The 26436-nt window shown below is 36.7% G+C and overlaps 2 protein-coding genes across 10 annotated transcripts in view; one reads left to right on the plus strand and one right to left on the minus strand.

The window, feature by feature from the left end:
* The window catches only part of MTMR7 (myotubularin related protein 7), a 41459-nt gene extending 33547 nt beyond the window's left edge, over positions 1-7912 (plus strand). For all 3 annotated transcript variants that reach the window (XM_019006384.2, XM_033513392.1, XM_015624614.2), the window contains 5 exons: positions 217-266; positions 1895-2095; positions 3250-3390; positions 4985-5111; positions 5571-7912. In XM_019006384.2, coding sequence (XP_018861929.1) covers positions 217-266; positions 1895-2095; positions 3250-3390; positions 4985-5111; positions 5571-5927 — 876 coding nt within the window. In that variant the 3' untranslated portion in view covers positions 5928-7912. The remainder of the gene's footprint in view (positions 1-216; positions 267-1894; positions 2096-3249; positions 3391-4984; positions 5112-5570) is intronic.
* Positions 5583-26132, minus strand: VPS37A (VPS37A subunit of ESCRT-I). Of its 7 annotated transcripts, none has more exons than XM_033513395.1 (11): positions 23939-24013; positions 22835-22949; positions 21873-21973; positions 20770-20986; positions 19336-19406; positions 17221-17348; positions 17073-17131; positions 16911-16979; positions 14854-14997; positions 14042-14122; positions 5583-6024 (listed from the first exon to the last, which is right to left on the minus strand). In XM_033513395.1, exons 2-10 carry the CDS (start codon positions 22877-22879, stop codon positions 14042-14044), a joined length of 915 nt encoding a protein of 304 aa, XP_033369286.1. In that variant the 5' UTR covers positions 22880-22949; positions 23939-24013; the 3' UTR covers positions 5583-6024. The 7 variants fall into 7 exon arrangements, 5 of the variants coding, with proteins under 5 accessions (XP_033369286.1, XP_033369284.1, XP_033369285.1 ...); XM_033513393.1 differs by lacking the exon at positions 5583-6024 and adding an exon at positions 12932-13850; XM_033513394.1 differs by lacking the exon at positions 5583-6024 and adding an exon at positions 12932-13866.
* Positions 26133-26436: the final 304 nt, after the last annotated feature.

Genomic DNA, 26436 nt, shown 5'->3' on the forward strand with positions numbered 1-26436 from the left:
AGTTCCCTGAGCTGGCAAGCAGTGCTCATCACTTGTTTTTCTGCTAATTCTGAAAATCATTTAGGATTCTAATATTGCTTTCTTATATCATTCTTGCTTGCTTGCTTATTCTAAGAATTAACTGGGATTCCAGTACTGCTTGTTTACACCACCCTTCTGCCTGCTTCAACATGTCAGCTCCACTCTACAACATTGAATGCAATATTCTCATTTTAGGTGTTAATTGAAAAAGACTGGGTTTCCTTTGGTCACAAATTTAACCACAGGTAAGGCAGTGCTAAGGTTTTCCTCTCTGTATGTATATGTTTATGTAGTCTGTATCTGCTGCCATTCCAGTTTACTTCTTTGCTGCCTTCCAAACACAGCAACAGAATGTCCCAGGAAACTGCCATACTCTTTCCTCCAACTTCCATTTAGCTGCCTGGAAAAGTCAGAGCGAAATATTTCTATATATGCACTCCAGAACTACTAAGAGGAATCCTGTGTGCTGGTGTTGCAGTTGCCACGAGCATTGAGAGGTCCGTATGTGTAGTGTGTATTTAGCTTGCAAAATCCATTTGGACTCCAGCAGATCTCCTAGTAGTGCCAAGGACTCCCCCACATAAGTCTCTGTTCATCAAAGGGACTTCTACATCTTCCAAGGCAGTACTTAATCTCAGGCATGTCTGTGAGTTATCTATTACATAAAATATACTCTTCCTGTTACACTCTGTTCTAAAAAAACCAGCAAGATCTGCTCAGAAATGTCAGGCAAAGTGGAAAGTCATTTATTTTGACAGGTTATTTTGAACATCAATCCAATGTAAATGCTATAATGTAATGAAAATGTTTGAAGGCTTAAAATATTTAAACATGGATACATTTTCAATTTCTTTCTTTCATGCCTTTACTTTTATTTTCAGTAAAAGTTAAAAATGCAATTTTTATATTGGGGTTTAATTACATTATATTGCTTAATTTGAATATAAATTTGTTATGGATTAAAAACCCAACAAAACTCAGAAAAATCTGTGCATCTTCACAGAACCTGTGAAATTCCAGTAGGAATTATTACATTTAATATGATATTGTCAGTTGCTTATGATTATCGGTGGCAAAAGGTATTATGAAATGCAATAACCACTGATAGTTTTGGTTTGCTGTGCAATATTGCTATATTTTCTTTGATGATAATAGAAGTTTCAGTTTTAGATGTTTATGAAATTCTACTCTGTTGAGATGTCTACATATAAATGCATATACATCCCCCAGGCCCCTCCAAGCAGAATAATTGATTGAAAATGCTGCTTCTTATTATGTAGACTTAAAAATACATTTTACTTCTATGTGGTTTTTTTTATTTTCAGCCTCCTTTTCTTCATTGCAAGTGGTTCCAAGAGGCATTTTTATACACAGAAAGTTTCATGTTCACTTGACAGTCACAGTAGCATGTAAACATTTCCCACTTCCTAGAAATTTCACCAAGAGAGGGCAGCTTTAACCTGTTTTCTGATGAGGTTATACTGTAGCTCTTCTGCTCAGTTTTTTGTTTTGGGGATTAATCTACTATTAAGAGACTGCCTTAAGCCACACTTTTGTCACTAAATCATTGCAGCCATTCTGATAACTTATGTTACCAGGGTACAATTTATACTCATAGCATTAAAACATGGCTATGCAGCAGACAGCTTTTTGTAGCTGCAATGTAACAAGACACCAAATAAAAGAGGCTTTTTTATTTGTTATTCTGCCTCCAGTCTACTTCATGATTCTTGCATCATATTTGTAAATAAAAATATAGTGATAGTTGAGATTTTAGAAATGAATTCCTGTGAGGGGTTTGTTTTCCTCAGAGTTAACTCAGTTTTCTTACAGGAATTCAGGTTATAACTGGATACATCTTGTCTTGTTTCAGGTATGGCAATTTAGATGGAGATCCAAAGGAGATATCGCCTGTAATTGATCAGTTCATCGAATGTGTTTGGCAGTTAATGGAACAGTTTCCTTGTGCCTTTGAATTCAATGAAAGATTCCTCATCCACATACAGCATCACATCTATTCTTGCCAGTTTGGGAATTTCCTGTGCAACAGCCAGAAAGAGAGAAGAGAGCTGAAGTATGAAAATGTTTACTTTAGTAGCATACTTATGCATGGGGTCTGTGGCTGGTGGTATATTGAGTGGTCAGACATTCTCCAGTTTGCATGTATGTGTTTCATAAGGCACAGGGTGCCTGCTGTCTTCTGACAACACAGATTAATACCAAAAAAAGTTGATCCTCTGCAGTGTAGCTCTGGTGGGAGCATAATCCATGGTGTTGCGTGACAGGGATTAGTGAAAGTTGACAAGAGCATTATGCCTTCAGCCATGTGGGCCTGCCTTCACTGCAGCCCTGACAAAGGCAGTCTGGCCCTGTAACTCCAGTATAAAATGACAGTAACTTTAGTTAAGTTCTCAGTTTAAGAGATACTGCTCCTCTGTGTTTTAACCTGTCTTTGGATCTCATGTCAGAACATTGTAGTCCTGTTCTCTCAGGTACTTGTTAAGAACAACCTTTTTGTTTGGTAGCCCTCTCTAGGACTGGGTCAGCAGACTGTCCTTCTGCTGTCCAACCCCAAAGCAATTATGAATTAATCTACGTGTCCTGAGGCCCAAACAAAGACAGGATCATCATTCCTGGCACTGCTGATGTTTGTATCTCCTCCTCGGGGCCCTGGGTCCTGGATACATGATGATATCCATTGCTTTTCCCAAGCAGCCTGATGGTGTCAGCAGTAGCACTGAGAGGAAGGTGCTGGTTACTGCTGGCTGCTGCTATTTTGTCCCTCTCACTGCTCAAATGCAGAGCAGCCACAGTGCCACAGTCCATTTAAAATCAAAACCTTCACAGATCACCACATCCCAAGACCTAACTGTAAGAAATTGCAGCTCAGCAGGAGTGCTTTTAAATGTGGGGATTCCTTTGTTGCAGAGATCAGTCTGAAAGCTCACTTTATGGAAATGATCCTCTCCACCTCACAAAGGAACCAGTCTCTCCACCTACTCACTCTAGCTGGTTTTGCTTTATGGGAAATGGAACAGATTTGGCTTTTAGTGACTAACAAGGGAATATAGGTTTCTGTTTCTCTGTTTGTAACTTAAGTCTAATTCTGTTAAGAAGCTGATTGTAAACTGGAAGTACAGAGGAGAAGAATGCTGTATCTAAGCTTTAGTTATCCCTGAACTGTAATAGAGGCTTTAATGTATTTTTATTTAATGTATTGTTTTTCAGAATCAAAGAACGAACGTATTCGTTGTGGGCTCACTTGTGGAAAAATCGTTCTGATTACCTGAATCCTTTATACAGGCCAGGCCACAGTCAAACCCAAGGGACCCTGCACCCACAGATTGCTCCATGCAACTTCTTGTACAAGTAGGTGGTATCACTTGCTGCTGGGAATTGTAGCATGGGTTAGTACAGAACAGAATGCCTTTCCATAGAAGTATTTCTTTATAGAAATAGAGTTTATAGAGTGTAAATCGAGTTTCAGATGCAATGTGTTTGTTCCTTGTTTGCCCCTAGTCAGCCAACACCTCTGTACCATTCCACAACACAGTATTAGTCTGAAAAGAAGATTAAGATTAAAGCTATATTGATAGTTGTGTGTCCTAATTTCATGGTTACTCAGTTCTTCCACTGAGAAGTGCCTCTTTCAGTCCTGTTCTTGTCTGCTGTTTCTAAATTTATAGTTGTCTTAACTTCTTCCATTCCAAGATTTTGTGATGTTAGTTTGGATTGATTGGTGTCAAAATTAAAAAGGATCTTTTCAAGAAATCACATGATTTCATTGCTGAAACAAATATTTTGTAAAAAAACCCCAGACCTTCCCTATGTTGTTATATTAGGTAAAATGAAGTTGTTTTTCCTGCTGTTTTTTTTAAAATGTAACAAAATACCATCACTTTAGAAATGTTATTATTGACATTATGAGTTAATCGTGCCATTATTCTTAACAAATTTTGGGAGAACCTAAATAGATATTCATTAAAACTGTCATTTAAGTAAAACTGATCAGTTTGTTTGCAGTTGCAAGTAACAGCACCTGTTAAGAAGTCAATAAAAATCGTAAATGACAGAAATTGAATTCTTTCATGTCTGCTATACCAGGTCACATCCACTTTAAAACAATTTAAAAATAGTCATTAATCGTATTCTTTGGGATAGTGGGATTTATAAAAGAAGTACTGATACAGCAGATCCTCCAATGGATGAGTAATCCTGTTGATTTTAATCTAATTACTTGGGTGCATAAAGATTTCCAAGCATGAGCTATCAGATGATAATCTTAAGGGGGAATGTGATTTAAATAGTATACTATTGGGCTAGGAATAATAAGCCACCAAGCAGCATGCACGTGCTCCAAAAATATCTGTCAGCTACTTGGCCAGACAGCTGCAGCTGACAGCAGGGCTCGGTTACTTAACCTGTCTGGTGAACTGGTTACACACAGGGCCTGCCTGTGGCCCTATTGCCAGTAAGGCAGGAGGAGCACCAGAGTAATACAGAATTTCAGAGCTGAAACATGGCAAGTTGAACAACAATTGAGAACTACGAATATGAAAAACTGTCTTTATCCGTGGCTATTTTATAGCTACCATTGCTCTAAATCCCATAGTGTAAAACAAGAAAATAATACCAAAAAAAGCCTGCAAAATTTTGTGAACCTTTCAGTGAACTTTTCTCAGTTGTGATCTAAACTACATTCATCTTTCTTTTATTGTGTGTCAGAGTACGTTTGAGCTGCCTATGTCCAGCTATGAGTTGCACTTCCAGGATGGAAATACAAATGAACCATGAACCTTTCTAAGTAGTCTGTGAACTCATGTGTATGCACTCTGATGATGAATAAGCATGGTCATAGCATTTAGGGTGATATGTCTGGGGGGAAAAAAGCCAAACATGCACGTAAATCTCATGAGGCTACTTCACCAAATGGGAAAATTCCTGACCTTGCCATCAATTCCAGGTTCTGGAGTGGAATGTACAACCGCTTTGAAAAGGGGCTGCATCCTCGACAGTCAGTTACTGATTATCTGATGGCAGTGAAGGAAGAAACTCAGCAGCTGGAAGAAGAGCTGGAAGTCTTACAAGAGGTAATAAATAGCTGAGCTTGATACTCCAGACTTGGTAACTGATGATAAATGAAATCCAGCTCCATATGCCACACATGTGTCCCCTACACACTACATCCTTTTTGGAATGAGGATATTCAGCCATCATCTTTGTTCTCAGATAAATTATTGTATTTAAGACACAAAAGTAGATGTTTTTTCTTTAAGGATAAAATTTTACCTGTGTTGGTGTACAGGTACTATTGAAATAAATTTAGTCCTTCTGTAACTCAGAGGGAATTGTAGCTAAGAATGCTGTAACTCAGCATTGGTTTGTGACAAAACTGTGTACTTTTAATACTCCATAAATGCAAATAGTCACTTTTAAAGGGTGGGTTGGTCTCTAAAAGTTTATTTAAAAAGAAAAAAAGCAAGTCTATATAAGAAGATTTCTGGGCCCTAGATTTGTCCACGTGATCTATCCTGTTTCCTTTATTTCAGAGATTGGCAAATCTTCAGAAATCACAATCAAGTAATAATAAAGTCAAGAGTAAGCAACAGGACCAAAGCAAACAGTTTGGACTGTATACTTCCAACAACAGCTTAGCTAACACTCCCCAGGAGTATAGCAATGATCTGAAATCATTCCCATCCAGGAGCCCTTCTCAAGGGGATGAAGATTCCGCCCTGATTTTGACACAGGACAACCTGAAAAGCTCTGATCCTGACCTCTCAGCCAACAGTGATCAGGAGTCTGGTGTGGAGGACTTAAGCTGTAGGTCCCCAAGTGGGGGTGGCTGCTTGCCTAGTGAAGACAGTGGCAAGGACTCTGATGAGGCTGTGTTTCTGGCAGGCTGAAATATCTTCAGGGCAGCAAGGATCCAGATGATGTAAAGTCTTACACAGTCTGGAATGACATCTTTTCACCAGATGAGAAATGGAAGTGGTCTGTAGCCTAAATAAATAATCCAAAGAAAGGGAACTGTGCAATTGTGTAAGTAAAGATCTAAGCAGAACAAGCTATTGCTAATTGTAAGACATAACATTAAAGAAAGGTAATATCTGCTGTTATATTTCATTAATCCAATATGGTGGTTGTTTTATCAATGCTGTACATAATTATTCCTTACTTTGTACATTTCCATAATTATTTATTGCACAGGATAATAGTTCTTTTCCTAAAATGTGAAATTTCAAAGTACTCTCATAAACAAGATTGAAGATGCATTACTGTTAGCCACTGGTGAAGCAGTCAAAACTTATTTTTGTAGAGCTCATTTGCCTTCAGACATATTATGAATATTCTTTGCTTTTTTCTTCACAAGAGGTTCAAAGAATTATTTTGCACATTCTCCTACTAAAATCCTTCACAGCAAAGTAAAACTAATAAATGGACACCCTGGCTCAGGGGACAAATGAAGCTTTGATCCTGACCAAAAAAATCCATTAATAAGTTGTTGCTGCTCCTGCATCTGAATGCATCCCATTTGTACTCAATTCTCAACCAGTGTTGAAAGTTCAGTAGTTTCTGTGACCAAAACTTCAAGGAATATAACCTTTGTGCTAAAACACCCCTTAGTAACAAAAGGTACATCAGACAGTTTACTCTTGCCTCTTTATGGTTTGCTATCAAGTTTGTTTGTGTCTTACTCTTGTTCCAAACCACCTACATAAGAATTCTCATATTTTTAAGAATAGGAGTAATAGTTTTCATAATCAGAAGTTCAGGAATAAACAGCTGAAAAATGTTCAAAAATTTGAAACGTCTTGAAACTCATTGAAAAGGAGGCCAGCCGTATTAGGCTGCAACTCTTTCAAGTTAATTTTTTTACTTTTTTAATTTTATTTAAAGCCAGCATTTAAAAATATAATTCATATGGCTGCTTTTACCTACTTGGAGACAGTGCAGAACTGAACTCTAGTAGAGCAAAGCAGTAGTAATAAAGTTTACTTTGACTGCATTTCATACTATTCCTTCAAGTACAGACCTACAAAAAGAACTGTATTATATAAATATACCTTGATTTACAATAATTAGAGTTCATTATTCAGTCTGCTTTTCTGGAATGGCTTTTCATTCTGTTCTGTGAACATGCTATTAAAAGTGGATAGGTAAACTTCAGTATTATTATTATCCTCTGAAGGGAGTTGCTGTCTTTGAACAAATAATTCTTAACAGCAAGGTTTATCTTAATGTTATATTGGAAAGGCCAGATCCTCAATTTGATAAATCACTATAGCTCAATTCAAATAAAAACAACTATAAAATATATTTTGTTGAGAATCTAGCCTTTTGGTTTTTAATCTTTATGAATTTTTAATAAATTAAAGCCATGATTTTAACTGCACTTTTAAAAGTGTTTCATATTTTGAACATAGCCTGTAAACTTTATGGCATTAAAGGAAACTTTGAATGGGTTTTCTCAAACTAAAGAAACATGCCACAAAGTCAGCAATGAAAACAAAACACACAAATATTCTGCCAAAAAATCAGTCTGAAAATGGGCAATGTTATTGTACATATTTGAAGTGTAAAATTGTATATGATGATATTGTGTTCAACTAGACATGTCTAGAAATAAATGCAGAACAAGATATGCAAATTCAAAGCACTGTCTTTGTTAAGCAACTCCTTTTAACTGCTTTACAAGTAAAATATTAACATATTAACATTTTCTTTATTAAGCCTTCACTTAGCAGCCTTCTGTAATGTGTCTTGTAGTCCTTGGAATTTTGCATTAACAACTACTGCTTTCATTGTACTGTATGTATTTGTGGCATTATGAGGCTAATGAGAAACACCTTCAAATAAACACTGAGGTGTTATGTTACTTCACATCAGAGAATGAAACAAAGGATTGCTTTCCTGATTTTTGTAACAGAGTTCTTAATTTACTCAAGAGTCACTTTGTCACTGAGATCAAGGGATTCTTGTATCTTCCCTACTCCAATACTTCAATTCAGTAGTTACAGCTGCAGAGGAATCTACAACTGATAACTATAAAAACTGAGACTCTCATCAATTGTATTAATTATATAGGAGATATGGGAGCATGTTATACCCCTGTATTTTTTTTTATTTTTTTTTAGGAAATGAAAAAAAAAGACTTCTCTATTAACTACATTGTTTTCTTGTAGCCTCACTGCAAAATCTTTGCAAAATTGCCTACTGCAATAAACCCACAGTAATTTGAAACAGACACAGAGGAATGTAACTAAACTGCTGAAAGGCCTTGCTAGGCTCAGGCTGCTCTTTAGTATCAAAATGTGCCTCTAAGAGACACTGAAGGCAAGGGGATCAAACAGCTGAAGCCTTCTTTACCGTATGAACGTCACCATCTGAAGCACAGAAGGAAAACTATTTGCCAGCTGCTTTTATTGGCAACTCTATACAAGAAACAAACGTGGTAAACTGGTAATGGATTCTAAAAAGCTGAGAAACAAAATTAATTAGTTGGAGGGCACAACAACATGGTATCATTAAAAATAATAAAAAAGGAGAAACAGAAAGTAAAGGAGGAAGGCAGGGAAGGAAAGCTTTTTATAAAATCAGCAAGTAAGGTAGGGAACCACATTCTTTGAAGACAGAGGCAAGCCAAGACAGAGACAAGGGCATGGGTTCACAGCATGAAAGGTGTTTAATGACACAAACTAACAATTAAACTGTAGCAACAAAGTGGGGATAGCCTTTACAATGAAGGTAAGAATGTCCTCACTGTGGACCAGCTAGCTTAGTGCTTTTATGTGGACACTGCTGTGATCTGCACACAAGAGTTCTCAAGTTGTATGTGTTCACAAACATAGCCAAGGCCAGGGGCTGGTTGTGGGTGCAGGCTGAAAGCTGAGTGCAGCTTGTAGGTTGGCTGGTCACCCTTAAACTGTAGTACAGACAGGTAAACACCACAGTGACTGAAAAATCCTCCAAGGACAGGTAAGTCATTGACAATTCATTTGGGAAGGGAGGAACATGTGCTGTGTGAGTTTGAAGTAGGTCAACTTATGATGGCACCAAGGCACACGAAAAATATGCCAAAGATCTAGAGCCAAGTGTACTGCAAACCCTGAATTCAGACAGGTGCCACAGTACGATGATAAGAAGATAAAATAAATACTCCAATTTACTTATTATTTAAATTGCCAGCAAAACACCTGAAACCAGCAAATCAAATCATGTTAACATATTAAAATAAAACCTACTAGTCTTTTAATATGTCATTCTGTAAATAAGCTAATGAAGACTTACAGGTCCACCAGAAACATAACTGAATTCAGGCAAGTACTAAGTCTGTTGCTAAGGTTATTCATATGAATTTTCTGAAGACTAAAGAACACAGTTCTTTATGTTGAGGTATTCCCTTATTGAAATACAGGCTCTCTTTATAGCTTATTACTGGATTGAAATGTGATACCTACAGGTAAGTGACCAAAACAAGGCATTTTCAAAAGCCAGAGATGCAATACAGGTTTTTAAAGCCCATTTTAGTTAAGGTAGCTCCAAGAATTACTGCTGTTGAAATGGTTAAACAGGAGAAGCTCAAACCACTGCACATGAAGATAAAAAGTTTGGCGTTGAGTATTGTACTGAACCCACTTCCAGCACAATTCTGTATCCACTCAAAAAGTTGTGCAATGCCCAATTGTAAGTTAGATGACTGCAAGATATATTAAAATCCTAAAATATTTATTTGTAAGCTTAACATGTTACAGTATTTACTGTTAGAACAATTAAGGCTGTGATACTTGACTTTGTTGCCAGAGTTTTAACTGAGTTTTACCTGAAGGTCTCATAAATCTCTATTTTATAAAAATTTAGTCTAGTATTTGAAGAGAGTAGTTAGAACTTGGACATGTATAAAACTGTAAGATTTCTAACTTCCACATTTGGTCCAGGTCCTAAAGTGGCAAAGCTGGCAGAGTATGCAAAGAGCGAATAATAGAATTCTAGTACATATGCTTAGAGCTGACTTTATCATATCACTCTCTTTTGCAGTGGTGGCTGGCATAGTGCCTCCTCAGCAAGTTCACTGATGAAACACAGCTGGGAGGAGCAATCAATACCCCAGAGTGCTGTGCAGCCCTTCAGAAAGATCTCAGTGGAGCGGAGGGATGGGCAGAGGAACCTTCTGAAATTCAGCAAAGGCAATTACAGGGCCCTGCACCTGGGGTAGAATAGTTTTGGGATCTTCAGAACAAAAAAGACATGGAGCTCCTGAAGCGGGTCCAGCAGAGGGCAACAAAGATGAGTGGAAGACCCCACTTATGAGAATAGCCTGAGGAAGCTGGGCCTGTTTAGGGTGGCAAAGACTCAGAGGGCACTCCATCAATGTCTGGAAGTATCTGACAGAAGGGTGTTGAGGGGATGGAGCCAGGCTGTTCTTGGTGGTGCTGAAAAATATCACAAGAGGCAGACGGCAGAAACTGATGCCCAGGAAATTCCACCTGATTATGAGGATGTTCTTTACTGTGTTGATGACCAAGCACTGGAACAATTCCCCAGAGATGTTGTGGAGCCTCCCACACTGGGGATATTCAAGAACCATCTGGACACAATCCTGTGCCCTGTGCTCTAGGATGACCCTGCTTGAGCAGGAAGGTTTGACCAAATCATCCAGTGTGGACCTTTATAACCTGACCTGATTCTGTGATTTAGCTGTAAGATCAGGTATTAAAATTAGGCAAACTCCAGACTCAATTAGCAGTTACAATACGGAATGTACACTTCTTCCAAACTACTGGAACATCAGAGCCGAGCCATCTCCTTACTCTTGTATTTCTTGTTCATTGAGTTGACTTTTCCATTGGGAGAACATCTAAGCATGACATTGTGCAAGGCTCCCAAGAAACAAGTCATTATACATACCCTGTTATTTCAGATTGCTTAGAAGTTCACTTGGCATATTTCAAAAACATTTAGAATACGCATCTGACAGCAGCTGCCATTCTCTTACATTTTATGGGAAACAGGATTTACACCTACATTCCATATTTTGGCAAAAATTGAGGTAAAGAATGTGTTTAACAATGAGCTACCAGCATGCTAGAAGCAAAAATCCCTAGCTCTGATAGAGTGTTATCAGTGTTCTACCCAGTCCTCTGGTTGAAGTAGACCAGGGAAGGCACAACCAGTGTAGGACTAAAAGAAAAGAAAAACAGAACAAAAAAAAATCCCTCAAAAACCACCCCAACCAGCAGCAGGTAGGCCCTTGAAGAGCAGAAACATTCTCGCATGTGCAGCATTCCTGCAGCTAATCCAGTATGCACCATCATTGAATACAGAGACTTCTGTGCTTCTTTTCTAGAGGATGGGTTTGTGACTAAAGGGGCTAAAAATAAGGGAAAAATTACAAAGAATAGTAACAATATCAGAGGATAGAAAGGGAGAAAAGAGAACTTTCCAATTCCTAAACAACAAACACTGAACTTGCATTGAACAAGTGACATTTTCTTGTAGATACTACTCCACTACCATCCGAAAGACTCCATGAGAAGTTCCTAATTTGAAAATTTGCTCACAAAATTAACATAAGAGGAAAAGCTGAAGTATTCAGAACTTGTACTAGCAAATCCCCTGAAGGTGAAATGGCTAAAGTGTGCAGTGACAGCAGAGTACCATAATACCTGGCAGATGAGAACAGAAGCCTGTCCTCCCATGCTGTTATAAAACGTATGAAGAAGATACTAGCCCAATACAGCAAGAACACCATATGTCTGGTCATCTATGCTTTTCTCTGTTCATAAGAAACAACAACAAAAAAAACAGTTCCATACAGTACTGTGTGTAGTCTTGAGTGTTAACTAGATCCCCAGAAAGATATCAGAAACAACAACTCAGCACAAAAATAGATGGGATTTTACCAAGAAAGCAACAGTGATGACTTATATCCAGTTCTTCTCCAGAGCTGTAGAAATCACACTACTCATAGACACAAGTTCAGAACCACTTGGATGTTGACATAATCTAAGGCTTCAGTTAGCACATTAGCAGGAGTGCTATGTCAATATAAAAGCAGCACATTTTTTGGAATAAGATTCTCTAAAATTATTGCTTAACCAGTCCCCTTATAAAGTGTTTATTTTTTTTTCACACACCTGAGTATCTTTTTTTGGACCACAGATCTATTTCCTTGGGACATCTAATCTTAGAATTTGGATCAGCTTTAAAATAAGTACTATAACATACCAGTGAAAAGCTTACTCATCCTGAAAAACAACAGCTTAGGACAATCACACGACTGTAATGAATGTCAGGGCTGAGACTGAAGCCCCACTATCCTATGGACTAGACTTCTTGCACTTACATGATTTTCCTTACTCACTTTTCTCCATTCAGAATACCATATTTTGCTGGAAGAATATCAAGTTTAGGACTGAAGATCAGTGATATGGAAAAGCACATGCTTAGACTGTAGCCTGAGTCTTGAACCTGCCATGTTCTGTGATCCTATCTAGGTAACACACAGGTAGAGTCTTGGCTAAGAGGTTTATCTCCAGACTGCTTCCTGACAAGAAAGAAGCAGGATTTCTGATACATTACTTAATCAGCACTTTATCCTATTTAACTCTCAAAACTGTACAATTCCTTCTACTTCTCCTTCTTCCCTGACTGTCTCCATGAAAACCTATGCTTTAAGATTAGGAAAAAGAATGTATCTTCTTGCAATAGCAAGCGAGAAAGTACATGCAAGTATTTAGGGGTTGTATTTTTCTCCTACAGAACACTGTATTTGGTCCTATCCATTCTCACCAGATATACCCATCCCAAGACTGTCAGCTTACCAGAGGCAAGATTCATTGATTAAAGCACAGAATTAAGTTTTGCTTCCAAATGCCATCACCTGCCTTACCATATGACACCATGCAACTACAACTGAATTAGTTTTTTTATTTCTTAAAATTAGGAAAAAATAAGTATTTTCCAAAGAACCCCAGAACTAGTCTTTATAAAGTCTTTCTTCTGAGTTCCTCACATGATGAATGTATTTATATTGCATAAAACAGAAACAGGAAGGCGACCTGATTATTATTCCTTTATGAATAAAAAAAAAAAAAAAGAAAATAGTTAGATGAAAATTGTGTTTAATTAGTGGTAGGTACCAAGCCACTCTTGAAATCAGTGCATCAGTGCTACTAAGCAACATATCAAATCTATGCAGATATCATTTATTCTATATTGATTCAAATAAAATTTGTTCCAACACATCCTTTGCTTAATCCCCAGTCTACTTATCCAAAACACAATACAAGCTATACTTAGTTTTCTATTATTACTTAGAAGTAAAAAAACTTGTTCTTTAATATTTTGGCTTCAAGAAAAGTCAGCTTGTGAATCCACTGGCAATCTCCATTAAGAACTTTTTAGTTTCCGAAGTCCCATCAACACTTAAAGTCTTCCACAGATTAAGCCAAATCTATGGTTAAAGTTCAAAATACAAAAGATATGAATTATGTTTTTATAAAAATGTAAAAAGCTAGTCAAAATTACATGTTTAGATATTTAATCTCTGAATAATGGAGAATAGCAGCAGGGAACTTAAATATTATAACTATCAACAATAAATACAAGAAATTAATGCAAAGATTGCAATAGAAGAATTCTTGAGTACAATGAGAATATAAAGAGACATTCTAATTTGTACAAAAACCATCCCAACTCTGTATACAATCTCTTCTATAAATACAACCAGATAAGATGAAATGCTTATTTGCAAATAATAGTTATTAAAAAGTGTGCTTTATTGGGATTTTCATTCGTTCTCTTGGCAGGTGTAGTTTGCAGGAAGTCTGTAAAGACAAATTTCTGTAATTAGATATTTTAATTTCTCCACTCGTATTTTTTAAATACAAGTAACAACAGATGCAGAACATGCTTGATTTCCACAGAAAGTGTTATTAGAACCCTAAACACTGTAACAAATCCATTTGCAGTTACCAGCTGTGTAAATAAGGTAAATTTTTTAATAAACAAAGTTTACCTATAGCGGAGCATGAAATTGGCTGTGCATTGCTATTGCCTGTTGAAGTTTTTCCTCTTTGGCTCGTCTGCAGTGGCAGAGCTATGAAACAAAACACATAAGACTGAATTCTAAATGCAGTTTTTCATAATGCATAATGCAGTTTCTGCTTCATGATTTAGCTATTTCACAGACTCTTTAAAGAAAGAAAACCTGCCTGACCTACCTCCCTTCCAAGCTTTGGGCTGAACAATGGGCTATATCAATAACATTATTCTATCCAAAATCACTTATAAAAGGAGTACTTTCAATGTCACAAAATGCATTTTTTGGGGCATCTTTAAAGAAAGCTACACTACTTGGTAAGTTACTTCTGTCACAGCATGAGCAAGAATGGTAGTTTTTGAACCTCAGTTACTTATTTGATGATAGCCATCAACAGAATTTATTTAAGAAGTTTAATAGATTAAACATTAAGGTTGTTTAATTGACCATGTCAGTTTACTTAAAACTTCCAAATTTGAAATTTATCATGTGGCTTTCTTCTCCTATACAAGATAAAGAAAAAATTGACACAAAAATGTCTACAACAACACGTGAACAGGATCTAACACAGGAGACCTTTACACTCCCATCCTAAAAGTATGTGCCTTTGGAATGTAGATTATAGTCTAAATAGACTGAAGCCATTTAAGGATATTTTCTTCTGTCAAAGCTCACTAAAGCACTGATCTGTATCACAGGACTGCTCAAACTCTTAAAAAAAACAGTCCTAAATTTATTCACTATGTGTTGTACATGTCTTGGATTAGAACTATTTGTGTATTACATACCGTTCTCTTTTCCATGAAACTACTAAGAAAGTCATCTATCTCTGTTTTGCCTTCCAAGAAGTCTTCTGCAATAGTGTCAGACTCCTCCTCAGCTTCATGAGCAGCTACTTTAAGTCTGGCCTGCAGAGCACTTGGACTGCAACTCTAAGAAAATAAAAAGTCCAATGTAATATTAACCTGTCCATTAAAATTTATATTTCCAAGAAGATAAATGACTATATAAATATGGGATACTATTATAACATAAAAGCCTAAGTAACCAGATGAAGTTCCATCTCCAAGTAACAGCACAGCTTGTTAAACTAGAAAGGATTCAATGTAAGAGAAGTGTTGCTAGTTTAGGTCTTGACACACAATCATTCACATAAATTAATAGTTTTTCAACTTTTACCCTACATTGTAGAAAGCATCCAGCTTGGAAATCTGACAAGTTCTCAAGTGCATAATTTCTGAACTAACATTTCAAGTGTCTTCAATAAAGAGGGTCTGCTTTTGAAAATCAGTTGTGAACCTGAGAATTACAAAAAGGTAAAAAAGCACTTACTGCTCAGCTTTTAAATACCCTCAAAATGATTGTGGAGAAGAAGACAGGAAAGCAAAAAATACCTACTCAAGAAGTAGATGGGATGCTAATCTAAATCAGTAAACTCATTTTTCTGTTCTTATAAACCTCCTGTTTATTGCACACAATTTCATTATTTTTCTCAAATATGTCTAGGCAGTTAATCAGGACATGATTCACATCTAGTAGGAGTCTGTACAGAGCCAGAACTGCAAAATTAAAATATTTATAGATTTTAGATGCTTGGCCTAAGCTTCATCTACCCTATGAAAAATCTTTTACTTAGGTACTTTAAAACCTTCATGTAATCAAAAATTTACTGTTAAATTAATCTAGTACAAAATACAGAGTTTGCTATAATAAGACAACTAAAATTCACTCACAGTACAAGTAAAAATACTTGTCTGGAAATTTGAAGGAAAGAGAGCAGGAGATATGTAGTGCACAGCAAACATCAAAACATAAAGCTCTAGCATATATGGGAAAAAAGCAGAAAAATTCAGCTGCTACTCCTCCAATCAGCCTTCTATCCATCATTACACTGAATCAGCAAATCTAACTTAGAAAAAAGTAAAGGGACTACAGCAGTACCATATTATGTCCTGTTTTAAAGTGGTTTCTTGCAAAAATAGCAATTTTTATCCATGATACTTTCTCTGCCCTCTTTGAAGTCAAAGGAGGCATTAGGAGTCAGACTATTCTGATTTTCAAGTGAGGAAACCTCTAACACATTTAGACCACCTATGAAATAATTTGGTTTACCATCATGCAACACTTTTTAATTTATTTTTTTTTTAAATTTTGTATTTAGTTATTTTGAGGGCATTCTGAAATTCAGGTACTATGTATGCTTATTTGATAGACTATTGCATTCTCAGGTGCCTAGTCTTGCAAATTATGAAGATTTTAGTGCAGAAAGTGGTTTATTAGAAGCTACATCTTCTAATGAATACCCTGATAAACATACCAAGAAATTATTCTCTTTCTCCAGCACTTTCTGAATTAAACACTTCCCTAATTGCGCTGTAGAATGTGCAAGGTTTGACAGCACATGCAACACATTGCCTTAAGTAAGCATGCCCAGTGAATTGCAGAATTTAAATTCCAGAAGTTACTGAGCACTTTAATCTGGTACAGTTTTCAAGCTCATTATGTTAAATGAGTACCATTAACTGAACAAGCCTTTAAAAATTAATCTATTCTTAAAACTGGTTTGGACCAGGATTGTACTAACAGCTCTAGATGTGCACTTCTCTTTTCTTCCAACTTTGCTTCTATTGTAGCAGTAAAAAACAAAAACCCAACCAAAAAACCTCATTGTTTTGCTTATAAGTTTTTGGTACATCATCCCATTTTTCTCATACCTGATTAAATACTTAATCTACTTCATATTAAATGAGAGTTTAACCAAACAATAGTCTTATTGGTTAAAGATACAAATCAAAACTTCAGATTTATTGAAGTATTCTTAAAGGATGACATATAGGAATTATACCTCACTGAGTTCATGCTGTCTTTGCATCTTTTTTTCAAAGGCTGCTTTCATTTGTGTGAGTTGCTCATACTGGAAGGAAGAAAAAAAAAGAACATTATCACCTTGAAAAAAACCCAGATATTACCACTAATATTTCTGAAGATTATTTTACTGTTCACTTACCTTATCCAACACTGTCTGTCTTTTTGCCTCGAGACTAGGCTCCAGCAACAGATTTTTTTCTGGAAAATAAAATCACCATTACTACTTTTTTTTAAAAGGATTTAGTTCACAGAACACAGCCACACATATCAACATTTTGACAGCTTACTTGCCAGCTCTTCAATGCTTTTCACTAACTCATCTCTATCAGTAATTACTTGCTTCAGTTGTGGAAGAGTCACAAACTGTTCCAGTAACACCTCCTCCTGCTCATTCATACTGGTCAGCTGTGATATACTGTATTGAAACAGAAAGAAAGTACATTTGAATCTAACAGAAAACATCACATGTAAAGTAATTAATTTCTATCAAAGTCTGAGGCATTTTTTTGTACTTTACAAATATGTGACACTTGACCACAACTTATTTTTCCCCGTTCTCCTGGATTGTGGGCTCTACTATATGCAGCAGTGATTTTAGAAAGCAACATGTTAAAAAGTACCTCCCATTTCAAGCCTTACTTTCCATAATGCTACTATGGTGGCTTGACTGTGTCCAGCTACCAGATGCCCATTAGCTGCTCTTTCATTCCCTCTCAACAGGCTATGGAGGAGAATCTCAGGGATTGAGATAAAAACAATCAGGTCAGTTACCAATTACAATGACACAAAAAACACACTTGGAAAAATTTAACTGAATTTATTGTCAATTACAGTAAAAGTTGGATGGTGACCAAGAAAGGCAAAAACTACAACACATTGCTCTGTTTTCCCTCAAGCTCAACTTCCTTCCTTCATTTCCAGCACTACCTGCTGCTCCCCCTTGTCACACTTCACCCCTGCTCCACAGACTGCAATCAGTTTCTGGCCAGAAAGACTACTCCAGTCTGGGTAATATATGGCTGCAGTTTTGTGGAGCCTGCTCCAATATGGGGTCCTTCCTGGACTGCAATGCGGTAAACTGCTCCAGCATCGTCCTCTCACAGCTACAGGGTACATTTTTAAAATACCTGTTCTACTGCAGTCTTTTCCAAAACTTGCAAAGCAGAAAAGTAACTGCTCTGGCACTTGGAGCACCTTCTTCTCCCCCTTCTTCTCTGACCTTGATGTTTGCAGGATTATCACACTTTTCCATTCCTCCCCTCAAACCTCACTGTCTCTGCTCTCTCAAAAATGTTTTCAGAGGCAGTGCCTGCATCACTAATGGACTCAGCAGTCCTGCAGTGGGTTTGCTGCTGGCACTGGGGCAGCTCCTGACTTTTCTCACAAAGGCCACTCAAAAGGCCCCCAGCTACCAAAACTGTGCCACCTATACAGCACAGAACTGCTCAGAACAGTGGCAATACCATTGTCATTCTACTCAACTACCAACAAAAAATCATGGAATTTTAATAATTTCTTGAAAGGATATGGCTTGATTAGACTGTTATGTTTAAACAAATTACACTTACTGGCAAAAATCTTGACTTGCTGTGTTGCTAGAACTGAAAAGATAAGTCAGCTAAACTAAACAGGTTCTTTGGAATGTGTCAAAGAGAAAAATAAAAAAAACAGTTGAAAGGACGGAGTTTTCAACTGCTTAATTATGACACCACCAGAAAGATGTGAGACCTGAAGCAGTTTATACTGAATTTGTAACCTATTCTATCCCACGTAACTGTTGTAGGAAGCTGTCTCATTAGATCTGAACAAGCTACTGGGAGTAGTAACTAACAGTTTGTTTGAATAACAACAAGATAATAAAAATATTTCTGTAGTGAGTGTATAAAGTATTTAGATGTAGCAGTGATTTGCACTGGGACAGCTGACATTTACCACCTGGACTCGTCTAACCCAGCCACCCCTGAATGTGCTGAGCTGCTCACAAAACAGTTCACCATTTACCTTGCACTACAGTCCTTTGGAGTTTGAACCAGCCTCAAGCTGTCCCATTTCCTCCTTCAAAAGTTATGCTTATTGAATTACTAGAAATTAAGTCCCTGGCAAGGCCACAGAAAACAGCAAAGCACTGATAGTTAGAAAAAGTAAAAATAAACACTCTTTTTCCTGGTGTTGAATCAAGTACAGTTCCTGCCAAGAAAATCCTAAAGAAGCAACACATTTGAATACAAAGCAGGGTTATTTTCTGACTCCAATACTTAGGTACATGGTAGTTCTCCTAATTATAATTTCTACAAAACCCTTTCAGTGATGCATACAGACTTCTGACAAAAATCAGATACAGGCAAGCAATAACTGTGCCTTTTAATAACTATGGAAAGTTCAGCTACCTTCTGAAAGTTTACCTTAGTTCTGAGAGTTCTGGAAAGGTATCAGGAACATCAGGCATCTTGTATGTAAATCCGTTCTGGCCAACCTGAATCAAAGTTTAGAAATGCTTAGTAGGTTTTTGAAGGGCAGTTTCTTGACATTTAACCAGATTAATCAAAAACTGAAAACACATATTTTCCAGCAACAATAAGAGCAGAAAAAGCAGTAAGAAGCATAAGCACTAGTCTCTGAACAGAATACAATTCAACCAATGCAAGAAAATGCTTCAAGGTGTTTGGGGTGACATGTCATAAAAGATGAGTCAGTTTTGGAGGAAAATAATTCTATTTTGCCATGTCCTTCATTTGAAAACAGTTGGATGACTGAGGAAATACAGAAGAATAGTAAAATTCAGGGAAGTGAGAACAGAGAAGGAGATTGACATTTTGATCTCTTTCATGTGGTTTTTAAAGCTATAATCCCTCAGAAAACAAACATTTTAGACAAGGAAAAAATGGTTGTCTCCATAGAATGTAGAGAATTTAAATTCTACAAAGTCTCTTCCAAGACTAAGAGAACTTGTTTCTGTAGACATGATTTGATTAAAGACTACACATTTAGATACAAAGTTTAATTAAAAATAAAATTCCTTCCAGAGTTCATCAGCAAAGAGCTTGAGTATAAACATACAAGATAAAACACTACATATAAAGACTTGAGATTGAACATTGCCTTCACCTAATAAGTTTTGAGCAGGAAAGAAAGAAAAAACCATTTTTTGTAGTTGGAAAAACAGCTACAGCTGCACTATGGGGTGTTGATCTATTGGGAACAGCGTAAAGAATGACACAGACTCTCTTGTGGAGTCGAACTGGAGAAGTTTCTCTCCCGGTTTATTACCTCAGCTCTTTTTTATAGACCGATACGTGAAAAGGACAGAAAAGAAAACTCTTATTGGTTAGTAAACTAACACATCACCATCATTGGTCAGTGTGGTTCACCACCCCTTGACTTTCTCTTGCAAGAAAACAAGGAACAGACAAACAGCACCTGCAAGGCTGTTTTCTATCTCTGAGGATTGTTTTAATTACTCCTTATGAATTCCCAGGCCACTTTCTCAGGCAAGACTGACAAAGTTATGTGGCCTGCAATGTCCGCAGGCACCGTGCTCTCTGCTTCACAGTTAGCATCCATAATGGAGGAGTGCAGGTCCAAAACAAAATCCCCTATAATCAATTATCTTCAGCATGCAACTTTTGAAACTCAGACAAACTTGTTGCTCTGACTTTAAGTTCTAAAAAATTCTTCACCAAAGCCAGAATGACAGTTTTGTTTCACTAGCACCAGCAAAACAATGAAGTGCACTCACCCAAGTGCTTCTTTTGAGTTTTACATCAATGCCCCGTGTGCCCTAAGGGATCTTATAGCCAGTGTCTGACAGCTTAAGCAGCGAAACTCAGCACACTGACCTGAAGCACTGCTTCTGCTGTCGGAACAGGCAGTGGCAGGTCAGCAATTAAGCCATAGGAGGGAGCAGCAGGCTTGTCTGTAGTGTAGCTTGAAGAAACTGATTCTGAAACAGGCATGGCTGCCATTGTTCTGTTTGTTTCTTGAGGTGGATATGGAGGGAGAAATGGAAACCCCTGAGGAGCAAAAGGAGGCATTCCAGCTGGTTTGTTGAAAAGGCTAAAAACAAACAAAACCACAACCATGAGCAACCAACTGTTTACAGCACATTTCTTATCATTTGAACTATAATTACCAGACCATATATAAGATGTAAGAATGAATTTTCAAATGGCCACAAACTTTATATTTTCTCTTCCCAGTTACTTCCAATGTAGTCTTTTTGTCTAACACTACAATATAGTATAGAACTCCATTAATCTTCATTCTTGTAGAACAGCTAAATACACACACTATTATGAGAAAACTACTTCTCAAAAATTTATGAGAGCAAAATTTTAAATTGTTTCCATCCAAAAGTTGTGAAAAAACATCTGTGTCAAACATTAGTTCTTATTTATGGTATAATATTTAATAGCTTGGGCAACACACACATAATTACTTCTAAATAATATGAAAGATTTTTAAATTCACAGCTGCAGCTATATCTAAACTTAGTATCACAGTCAGCCATGAGAACCACAGTTGTACCCATACAGCCTGAATTTAATACAATTCTTTAAATCACACAATTTCTGCTGTACATGTGCAACAGAAACTGTCTTAGGTCTGGGAGACTGAACAGAATATGAAAAACACAACTGCTCAGATCATGAGCTACGACAAATTTCAGACTTCATCTCATAATGTAAAAATTTCTTTTTCAAGAAAACAGATATAAAGTTACATCAGGCATGTTGATACAGTAACTCCAATGAACCTAGTGTCTCTTCTAACAAGCAGGTCATCAAGCATGCACATGAAATTGTGCAAGGACAGGGAATCTAATTCCTCCAATAGATAGATCCATTACATTACTCCTGTCCCTGCCCTTCCTATAATTGGTCTAGTCTCTTCTTAAAAAAAGAATAGACACAGTTCTATTTATTATGTTTAGATAACTTACTATGGAAATGATGTTGAGCTAGGAGCTAGAACTGGAGGATTCTTCCAAAACTCATCCAGTAAACTCTGAATAATTTTTCCAAGATCTGAATGCATTGTAAACTGGGAAAAACACAAAACAAAACCCAGTGAAGAAGAAAAATTATGTCTGGAATCCAAGAATTCCAAAATGTGCTGAACTTGATGGTCTATTATACCCATGTGACAGTGCTGAAAAGCTATTTTGGACATACCAGCTAATCCAACTTGTGTATATACAAGTGCCAAATAAAGTGATAAGGCTGCACAGAATTGAACAGAAACTAAATGTCTTTTCTATATTCCATTATCAGTGCAGAGTCATTGAAGTACCACATTTCTGATGAACAACCAAAAAAACCCAGTTTAGTTACCAAGTTAAATTTGTACAAACAACCGAAGAGGAAAAAAAAAATTTAAATATCCAAGGACAAAGGCATTAACTGCATTCTGACAGAATCAGAACCTCCATCCACTCCAAAAAAATAACACATTCTTCTTGACAAAAGGAACAGCATATTAAAATCCTGAATATTCAAGCTAAAACCGTGACGCCATTCTAATAGGATTAGGCTAGAAAGAACTATGTTACAAAACCGTCTTAAGGCATCCCTCTCCTTTATTTGGAATATACTGGAATGTAGTTGGAAGAACAGTGCAATTAATAATAACCAAAAAATGTGATAATAATTTTCTAAGCCTTCATAACTTAAACCAATTTTAGATATATGGAGTACTCAAGTCAGTAATGATATCAGTAAAAGTATAACTACTAGTCTACTGAACACTTCAGAATTTCTGCCTTCAGGCCCCCAAAATACAGTTTGAAAGAGATTAGAATCTATACTAATGTTTTTTACCAGGAGTATTAACAATAATCTAGCCTGACATGTATTAAAATTGCTATTAACAGTAAATCTGTGTGAAGCTACAAATTATACATACATTACTTATTAATGGACCAGTCACGTATACTCCCTGCTTGTCCATTAAATGATGTCTCACAGGTGGGAAAACACTGATGACTGGTTTTTCCTGAGGAAACTGAGGTGGAAGCAAACTGCAAATACAAGAATAATTATTACTACAGTGACATTCTGTGATACAGTTTGCATAAGAAAGCTTCTTATGCAAAGAAAAATTACTACTAATTACATAAACTTACTTTTCTATGAGAACAGTTATGGAGAAGTTTATAATGAATGAAGCACACAAAAGGAATTTTTGGTTACAAAATTAGAATTCCAACAGATTGGAATACCAGACTCCCACAAAACTGAAAAAAGCATTTACTGGGCAAAATTTTAGTGTAACAAAGGAACAATTATCACAGAATATTCTGAGTTGGAAGGAACCCACAAGGGTCACTGAGTCCAACTCTTAAGTACATGGCCCATACAGGCACCGATAATAACTGATAATAACTTAGTGTTATTAGCACATGCACTGACCAACTGATGGACAACAAAAAAGCTGTAGCACAACAACACTTTTGAATACAAATGTTATTACTACAAATACAATGCTATGTAACCTGTAGGAATATCAGGCCAATTCTGCAGGCCAAAATAACAAAAAATTTGTGAACAGAGTATTAACAATATTTGTCAGAGCAAAAGTATCCCCCCAAATTAAATTCACAGGAAATGTTACAATAAATCACTTAAGTTATGATCCAGAAGCTTCATCAGGGTAAGAGTTTGGAATTGCAGCAATTAGTAAATTACCAATCAAGTTTCTTTTCAGTGGGAGGGAATCAAAGTTATCAGAAACCCTCAAGCATTTTCCCCTAGTTACCTTCAACTAAAATCACACAGTTATCTTAGGAACTGAGAACAGCAAAATATGATTTTGCTCTCAGATGAATATCTGTATCTTGTACAGAGCCAGTTTCACTCCAATCACTATAACCACTAATACAAATCCAGGGTATGGCTCCTGACATTAATTATGAGCTGGAAGCTGCTTATATTCTATTACTGCTTCTTTTTTTAAAAAAAAAACAATTTTAATTTTCAAGATTGCACAGACACAGCTCACTCTACTTACATGTTAATATTAATTGTCAAGTTGTTTACAGTGAATGGCAGTCGATATTCCACATCTTTCTGTATTTCTGCAATGCTGTCAAAGAAGAAATTGTTAGCATCCATTTCATGGTCAATGTAACAGCTAGAAGTCTGAAAGAAACAAGCACTTGAAACTCAGACATTTGTACTCAGTTTAGTTTTGTAAAGTCCTGTAAGGACAAAACTGAAAATGCTGGAATAAGTTAACAGTCTTCAGCATCCTATATTCAATATTAAGATTAAAGCAAAAAAAAGTGGATTTAACATTTAAACCTCATACATAATCACAAGCAAAGGAATTACAGTAGGAGAAGTCACACTACTCACTATTCTGACACTCTCAACTTATTTTACTTCCCTTACTGGCTTAATTTAAGACAACACAGCAATGTTTTTTTAATATACTGAATTTTATCTGATTAAACATTTACTTTGCAAGACATTATATCAGGTTCACAACTAAGTATTGCTTTGCAATACTGCCTTAAGATCAAAATGTAGAACATTTATTATACTAGGCATTCTTCTTTAATAGACTAAAATTTAACAGCAGTTTTTACTATATGCACCAAGCTCAATGCATTTGTACAAGTACTTTCAAGAATTATCTGGAGGAGAGCTACTTTCAACAATGTAAAGCTCCAGTGATACTCAAGACCCAGGCCCTCCTGAAAGCACTGATGTGACTTACAAAATCAGGTAAGGCCGAATCCAAATTTGTTTTTCCTGGAACATGTAAATTAGAGGGAAAAATCTTGAAATGAGCTACATTAATAGGAGGTTTATTTCAATGCCCAAAGCATTCTACAATTTCTATGTTAGACTGTCTTGAAAGAGAGTTCTCCCAGAGAATGTGGAGGAGGTGGAGGTGAAGACTTAGCTCAGAAGCATAGACAGTATACATAAGCTGAGATTAAGAGACAGAAAGACAGAAAATTAGCTTCATCTTAAAATGAATCAAAACAAACTGTCAAAGACTGATTGCTCTTCCATGTATTTCTCCTGCTTGCAGCTGGTTAATAATACTCTTCTCAGTCACCTAAGGCTCCCTTATACAGGGGAGAGAACAGAGCTCCAATGGCAAATAATGGCAGATGGAAATTCCCAGAAAACATCTTTTGATCCAACTTCAGAAATGCTCCTCCATCCACTGCCAGGTACACTTTCTCAAAAAACCCAAAGCACATTACCTGAAAATGTGTGTTAAGAGTAGTGTCGGGAGCATTTTGTGTTCTTCCAAAGCACTATTGGGGCATAGAATTTAAGACTGTCCTTAAAAGCTTGGGAAAAAAATGGGCATTAACTTAGCTATGAACCTTGCTTTCTGCAGCCCCATCTTACTCCTCTCATAGACAACTCAGTATTTGCTCTTTCCTTGTGAAATCACATGTTGTTTAAAGAAAATATTAAATATCTTCAGCACAGGAGAATTCAAATCAAGGGTTCTACTGTGTTACAACACACACCACTATCTGCACCTTCTCGTTCTTAACTGAAGGATTCTCCCTGGAATCTCTCATGCACATTCCTGCCCTGTAATCATCTGTCATGCCTTTCATTAGCCTGCTGCAAAATCCTTTTGAGAAGGGTATATAATTATGCTTCATTCATGTGCATAACCTATGGAAACTGGGGAGGAAGATGAGGACAGGGAGTTGGGAACAGGAAAGCCAGAATCTCATTGAACTGTTCCAATGGTTATAACCTTGCTTAGGAAAAACCTTGAAACTTAGTGGACCCTTCCCCAAGTGGGAATGAGTACACTGGAAAAATTATACATTTCTAACTTTGTCTAGAACAAAAGCAAATGTAAGAAAACTCTTTTTTAAATGCAAAGGTTTTAGTTCAAGCTCTTAACCTGTGAAGGGACTGTGTAAAGGAAAGCTAGCTGCTTTACTAAAATGAAGATCACACACCCAAGCTTTTATGACCCAAGACAACACAAACCAAACCCGACTAACTTAGTTCTAACTACACCATGCCAAGAATTTTGAGCATTTTGGTGAAGAGCAACAACAATACTCATAAACAAATGACATTTGGGCAGCTACCATGTCCCTAGCCCTCACCTCAATTCCTGGCCACAGCATCCATTCCCTCCCTCTCTACGCTTGAGCTGGTGCATGCACAAAGAGCAGCCAACCATTTCAGCAAACTGACTGGCAAAAACTGATCCCCTTTTTGGGGACTTAATTCAGGATGAGCTCATCTCACTGCCAGATTAAAAAAAAAAAAAAAAAAAGTGGGTAAAAACAAAAGGCCAAGTAAAGCCAGCTGAAGAAAAACTTTTAAGTTAACTAAGCTCCTATATGCCCACAGGAACAGCTCCTTAGAAACGTGAACTGTCTCAAAAATACCTGTACAGACTAAAGTTCATGCAAGCAACAATACTTAAAATACCATCATATTTATGTTTCCTGTGTGATAATTCAAAATATTAGGAATGTAAACTATCTGCAGTTATTAAACCTGCAAATG

This window comes from Parus major, chromosome 4 (assembly GCF_001522545.3).
Source record: "Parus major isolate Abel chromosome 4, Parus_major1.1, whole genome shotgun sequence".
NCBI classification, from domain to species: domain Eukaryota; kingdom Metazoa; phylum Chordata; class Aves; order Passeriformes; family Paridae; genus Parus; species Parus major.